This window comes from Penaeus vannamei, chromosome 4 (genome assembly GCF_042767895.1).
Source record: "Penaeus vannamei isolate JL-2024 chromosome 4, ASM4276789v1, whole genome shotgun sequence".
Lineage (NCBI taxonomy): Eukaryota > Metazoa > Arthropoda > Malacostraca > Decapoda > Penaeidae > Penaeus > Penaeus vannamei.
In genome coordinates, this window is record NC_091552.1 from 3,710,466 (window position 1) to 3,717,965 (window position 7,500).

The following is a 7,500-nucleotide window of genomic DNA, read 5'->3' on the forward strand; positions in this document are numbered from 1 at the left end:
TGGGGCTATTTTTGGGGAAGAATGGGGTAGACTTCTGTATTTTCCATTTGGATATTTATGTATTGACAAAGGTCTGTTATATGTTTGTTTGTTGTTTTTTTCTTTGTACTTACAATTCAGTACTTGGCAATGATACAAAGAGAGACATTCAAAACACACAAAAATACACAAACCACAAACAAATATATAAATAAATAACAAAAATAAAAAAGATTTTTTTTTCTCTTTCGCTTTCATGCGTGTCACAAATCTTAGACAGGTTTTCAAAATACATCAGAAAATCGAAAGATAATTGCTACCTGCTCGCAATATCGTGGTGGGTACAAACTGAATTACATACCTACATCATGAAATTAAGACATACAGCGGATAAACTTGAACAATCTGATTGATCGTTGAGAAAAGATGACAGGGTATTTTGATTCGAAACTACAGTGCTACAGTGACAAGGAAAGTGATTGCAGAATTAATATAAAGTTAGATGTAATTGTTATAATTTTGAGACTATGATGAGACCAGACTGGAAACTTTATAAAGAAAGGTGGATTTTTTTTTTCCTTTTCGAACGGTAAGCGAAAAAAAACAAATGTGCGAATATTATAGTGGCAAAATAACTCGATCTTCTGCCACTATCCTAGCAATTAGCAACTTCATACCAACTAATTAATAGCCAATAATGTAAAAAAAATTAATAATAATAAAAAACAGTACTACTACTATTAATAATAATAATAATAATAATAATAATAATAATAATAATAATAATAATAATAATAATAATAGTAATAGTAATAGTAATAGTAATAATAATCATAATAATAATAATAATAATAATAATAATAACAATAATAATAATAATAATAATAATAACAATAATAATAACAATAATAACAATAATTTTGATTCATACTTTATCTGCGCTCGTGCCATTTTTCGCACAAAAGATGCGCACTTCTGCAAAAAATGTCGGAAAGATTCGCGCAGTATATAGAGGCTGCGGTGTTGGGATATCAACTGCGCAAAATAAAGTTATCAGTCTGGTGATAGAATTGTATGATAAAACAGAGAGCAGTCGTGATATTAAATGAATAATAATCCTATTAATTATGGTGGTAATGATATGTGTAATAGCAAGAGTAAAAATGCTAATTACAATAATAATGATAATCATCATCGTCAACCTCATCTCAATAATGATTACGTAATAACAACAATAATAATAATGATAATAACAATAACCAAAAAAGGTAATATTTATGATCATTATCATTACTTTTATCATTATCGAAATGATTATCATTATCAATGTCAGAGGAATTCACCTGTTACATTATTCCTAAAAGTTCGTTAACGTCACTATGATCATTAAAATAAAAATAAAAATAACAATACAGATAATAAAAATAATAACAGTTATAACACACGTGATAACAGTAACAATAAAGCTAATTAAAAAAATGATAACAGTTATAACAAAATCACATCGTTAAAATAACAATGATACTACCAAAGAAAAAAGGAAATAAACGGAAAATGAAAGTAATAATACAAAAATACAATTAAGCCAAAAACAAAAGAAAAAAAGTAGATAAATACAGCTATAACAAAAATCACATCGTTAAAATAAAAATGATACTACCAAAGAAAAAAAAAGAAATAAACTAAAAATGAAAAAATAATACAAAAAATACAATTAAGCCAAAAAAATAATAATAATAATAATTAATAAAAATAAAAGTGAAAAAAATAAATAAAAGTAGATAAATAAACAATTAAAAAAAGGAAAACTAATAATACAAAAACCACAATTAACCACACAAACAAACAACAAAAAAAGAATAGATAAATAAAACAAATAAAACAAATAAAAACAAAGTGAAAAAAAAAAGAAAAAAATGCAGCAGCGTCACCACGTGCGAACAACGAACCCCAGAGATAAGTTGGAGTCCAGGCCGCAGACCCCGTGATGATCAAATTGGAATTCTCATGCATAAAATTAAAGGGTTGCCGACTTTCTTCCCGTCATGCAGGCAGGATCTTGAGACGTTTCTTTCCTTGCGGTATATATTTATTAACGTTTTCGTATTTCTTGCGACAGCGGAGTCAACGCGGAGAGAAAATTGTAATATGATTTAACGTTGGTTAGAAGGCTGGTGTGCGGAGTGAGGTAAATAGATCGGGAACATTATGGTCTTTTTCCTAATTCTGTGAAATTGCTTTTGTCGTCGTGAACATTGTTTATGTTATATGGTTGTTATGTCAAGGAAACTCCTGTTATATGGTTGTTTTATCAAGGGAACTCATGTTATATGATTGTTATATCAAGGAAACATGTTATATGGTTGTTATATAAAGGAAACTCATGTTATATGGTTGCTATATCAAGGAAACATGTTATATGGTTGTTATATAGAGAAGACATGTTATATGGTTGTTATATCAAAGAAACTCATGTTATATGGTTGTTATATCAAGGAAACATGTTATATGGTTGTTATATAAAGGAAACTCCTATTATATGATTGTTATATAAAGGAAACTCATGTTATATGGTTGTTATATAAAGGAAACTTGTTATATGATTGTTATATCAAGGAAACGTTATATGGTTGTTATATATAGGAAACTCATGTTACATGGGTGTTATATAAAAGAAACTCATGTTATATGGGTGTTATATAAAGGAACTCCTGTTATATGGTTGTTATATCAAGGCAACTCGTGTTATATATTTGTTATATCAAGGGAACTCATGTTATATGGGTGTTATATCAAGGAAACATGTTATATGGTTGTTATATACAGAAAACTCCTGTTATATGGTTGTTATATAAAGGAAACTCCTGTTATATGGTTGTTATATCAAGGGAACTCATGTTATATGGTTGTTATATCAAGGAAACTCCTGTTATATGGTTGTTATATCAAGGAAACTCCTGTTATAAGATTGTTATATCAAGGGAACTCATGTTATATGGTTGTTATATCAAGGGAACCCATGTTATATGGTTGTTATATCAAGGGAACCCATGTTATATGGTTGTTATATCAAGGGAACTCATGTTATATAGTTCTTATAACTAGCCAACTCACTTTGGACTGTAGACTACTATAATTCGCCAACTCTTGTATATTCTCGTCACCTGACACTTAATGCTTTTGCTTTACATATTGTTTGTATTTTACATCTAATATATTTTCATCCTTTATCCTGAACTTTGCTGAATTCAACATCAAATACATATATACATGCATGCATATATATATATATATATATATATATATATATATATATATATATATATGCGTGTGTGAATGTGTGTTTGTGTGTGTACTCTATCAATCTCTATCGAGAACCCATGGGGAGTGTGTGTAAAACCTCGCTATCCTAACTCACGTATGAGTAAATAGGTAATGTCTATGGAAGCTAGTTAGCTCCTAGTTGCACACTCCATTTAGTGGGTAGTGTAGGTCAGTGGTAAAGCGTTCGTCTTGCAATTACCTGCCTGCAACGGCGAGTATATATAAACTGTAATCACCATTTTGTCATTATCTCTCTCTCTCTCTCTCTAGCTATCTATCTTTCTCGCCATCCCTCCCTCCTACTTTCTTCTCTCTCTTACACTTACCCTCCCTTCCCGCCTACACACACACACACACACACACACACACACACACACACACACACACACACACACACACACACACACACACACATCCACATCCACTCACACACTCATCCCCCTCCCCTCTCCAGTACACAAGCATACAAAAGAAACACACACCCGCACCCCTATAGAATCTCACACTCACCATCTCCTTCTCAGACTCTCTTTGTCTCCTCAAGCCACTCCCTCGATCAAGCCGCTCTCAAGATGCCGCTCTATACGAAAGACGAAAAAAAATAATCCGATATTACGTTCGCGATGGTACAAAGACCACCCTTGTTAGACGTACGATCGGGTCGCATTTTTAAGTAGAGGTTATACTACTTACGACTGGGTTACATATATAGTAGGCGTTATTTAACTGGAACATAACATAAAAGAGGGCTATTTAAGAGGGTCTGCCTAAATGAGGGGCTATCTAAGAGGGGGCTACAGATAATATGAGTTACATAAAAGAGGTCTATTTAACTAGAATACGTCAAAGAGGGCTATTCACGAGGTCTACCGAAAGAAGAGGGGGCTACGTATAGGAGGACCTTTTTAGGGAGAAGGGCTACTAATAAGAACATAGGAGCATTAAAAAGGGGTGTAAAGGAATGGCTACTTAAGTGGGGGCTACTCAAAGCAGGCAATAGGATAGGGACAGTAAGGAGAGGGGTCTTTTCAAAAGGAGGGACCACTTAAAATGGGGCTACATTAAGAAAGGTGAATTCAAAAGGGAGCTACTCCCAGGAAGGAAGATCTAAAGAACGATTTATAAAGGGGACTGATTACAGGAAGGGCTATCTATAAGAAGGACTACGAAGGGACTATTCCAAGGTGGGGGGATACTTCAGGGTTGGGCTATTTAGAGGGGAAGGGGCTATTCAAGGGACAGACTTGGGGGCTACTTAGAGGAATAAATTGTTCAAGGAGGGATTTTGTAAAGGTTGGAGACCGTTAACGAAGTTACTCCGGCTCTGTAATGGCCGGATTACCGATGAAAAGTTTTCTTACGAGTTACGTAAGGTAATAGGCAGTCCTTATTTCCTTCTGGGTATCTACCTTTCCAACAGAATCTACCTTTCCGTGTTAACACGAAAGAAAAAAACAGAAGAAAACGGGTATCTACCTTTCCAACAGAATCTACTTTTCCGCGTAAACAAAAAAAACAAACAAACAAAAAAAAAAATACAGGAGAAAACGGGTATCTGACTTTCCAACAGAATCTACCTTTCCGTTTTAACACGAAAAAAACACGAGAAATCTTCCCAACAGAATCTACTTTTCCGCGATAACACACACACATAAAAAAAAAAAAAAACGAGAAACCGGGTACCTACCATTCCAACAGAACCTACTTTACCGCTTTAACACACACACACGAAAAAAAAACACACACGAAAAAACACACACTTACCCGTGACAATGATCCTGGCAGGGGTACGGGAGAGCTGTGCACGACCCGTCAGCTTGTGAAGCGTCCGGCACTGGTATCTCGAAAGGCCGTCTTGAGGACCCACTTCCAAGACGTGTAGGTCGCCTTCGGGAGTCATGTGGTACTTCCCGTCTGTGGAGTGAGGAGAAGAGAAAAAAAAAGGGAGGTTGAGTTCTGTGTTGTGGTTGGAGGAAGAGGAGGGAGGAAGAGAAGAAGGAGAAGGAGAACGAGGTAAAGGAGAAGAAGGAGAAGGGGGAGGAGGAGAAGAAGGAGAAGAGGGAGAATGATTGGAGAAAGAGGAGGGAGGAAGAGAAGAAGGAGAACGAGGTATAGGAGAAGAAGAAGAACGAGTTAAAGGAGAAGAGGGAGAATGATTGGAGGAAGAGAAGAAGGAGAACGAGGTAAAGGAGAAGAGAATGATTGGAGAAAGAGGAGGGAGGAAGAGAAGAAGAAGAAGGAGAACGAGGTAAAGGAGAAGAGGGAGAATGATTGGAGAAAGAGGAGGGAGGAAGAGAAGAAGGAGAACCAGGTAAAGGAGAAGAAGGAGAAGAAGAAGAACGAGGTAAAGGAGAAGGAGAAGAGGGAGAATGATTGAAGGAAGAGAAGAAGAAGAAGGAGAACCAGGTAAAGGAAAAGAAGTAGAAGGGGAGGAGGAGAAGAAGGAGAACGAGGTAAAGGAGAAGAAGAAGGAGAAGAGGGAGAATGATTGGAGAAAGAGAAGGGAGGAGGAAGAAGGAAAACCAGGTAAAGGAGAAGGAGAAGAGGGAGAAGAAGTAGAAAGGGGAAAGAGGAGAAGTAGAAGATGAAGAACAAGAAGGGGGACAAGAAAAAGAACAAAAAATAAGAAAAAAGATAAGTGGAAAGTAGATAAAATGTGGTATTTCTAAGAGCTAAAACATGTAGGTACGAAGTCTGTTGCAGAGTATCGAGTGATTGTTATTCTCTTGCATGATATACGAGGATTTCAACTCCGGTGCATTGTCTCCTAAAGCTTCAAATCTCCCGCGCTTAATCTCGTCCCTGTCGCCTTGCTCTGCTCGCCGCCTCATCCTTTGTTCACATCCTCTCTTCTTATTCCTCCATTTCCTCCCCTCCCTCTCCTCCTTTCATCCTCCCGAATCGCTCCCGATCCAGACACCAATCCTTCTCTTCCTCCTTGCTCCTTCTTTTGCCTCTGTGGATCTTACTTATCCTTTGAAATGTGAGGTTCGTTTCCTTCCGCGCAAGTGACAGGGACGACTCGAGACGGATGTGAACGAGAGAGGCGGGGATGAGGCAATCGCAAAACAATTTTCTCTGACCTTCGTTGTCGGTTTCGTGAGCTGCTGATGAGTGATTGCTCTCGTCGGGGAATCAGGATAGAAGCAATGGAGGAGGGAGAGAGAGGGAGGTGAAGGAAAGAGGGAGGAAGGGAGAAGGAGGGAGAGGGAGGGAGGTGAGGGAAAGAGAGAAAAAGGAAAGAGGGAGGTGAAGGAAAGAGGGAGGAAGGGAGATGGAGAGATCAGGAAGGAAGACAGAGATGAAGAGGCAGAGGGGATGGGATGAGAGAGAGAGAGAGAGAGAGAGAGAGAGAGAGAGAGAGAGATAGAAGGAGGGGGAGGGAGAGAGGGAGAGGGACAGAGACAGACAGAGATAATCCGACAGACAAAGACAAACAGAAACAGGCACAACCCCCCACCTCATCCCCCCCCCCAAAAAAAAAAGACGACCAAACAAAAACACCTTTCTTCCCTCCCACCCCCCACTCCCTTACCACTCCCCTCCCTCCCACCCCTACCACTTCCTCCCCCTCCCCCCTACTCCCCTCACCCCCAACCCCTCCCCCCTTCCCCTCCCCCCCACCTTTCCCCAATAATCCCACCTCCAAGTGCCTTCGCCCGACGTCGATTTTTGCCCCACTTCATCTCTCTAACGGCGGCTCCGGCGATTGGTTCCTCGGGCAGTAGAGTAGCCAGCCTCCTCAAGTCGATTCGAAAGCCGCCATGGCACTTTTATGTTCTTTTAACTCCTATTGGTATTATTTATGGCTCTATTTTCTGTCTCTTTTCCCTTTCTGTGGCTGTGGTTGTGTCGTTTTATTTGTCTGTTTGTTTGTTTGTTGGTGTTGATTGTGTCTTGTGTTCTTGTCTATTTTGCTTCTAGTGTGTGTATAATTTTATGTTCTTTTAACTCCTATTGGTATTATTTATGGCTCTATTTTCTGTCTCTTTTTCCCTTTCTGTGGCTGTGGTTGTGTCGTTTTATTTGTCTGTTTGTTTATTTGTTGGTGTTGATTGTGTCTTGTGTTCTTTTTTATTTTCCTTCTGGTGTGAGTGTATAATTTTATGTTCTTTTAACTCCTATTGGTATTATTTATGGCTCTATTTTCTGTCTCTTTTCCCTTTCTGTGGCTGTGGTTGTGTCGTTTTATTTGTC

General features: G+C 37.8%; 1 protein-coding gene across 5 annotated transcripts in view; it reads right to left on the bottom strand.

The window, feature by feature from the left end:
* The window catches only part of LOC113821638 (cell adhesion molecule Dscam2), a gene marked incomplete at its 5' end in the record, with an annotated part of 153,319 nt that extends 148,110 nt beyond the window's left edge, over positions 1 to 5,209 (bottom strand). For all 5 annotated transcript variants that reach the window (XR_011398500.1, XR_011398501.1, XM_070120511.1 and 2 more), the window contains 1 exon segment: positions 5,068 to 5,209. Coding sequence is in view for 3 of the 5 variants with exons in the window: in XM_070120511.1 (XP_069976612.1) it covers positions 5,068 to 5,209 (142 nt within the window).
* Between the last annotated feature and the right edge of the window lie 2,291 nt (positions 5,210 to 7,500).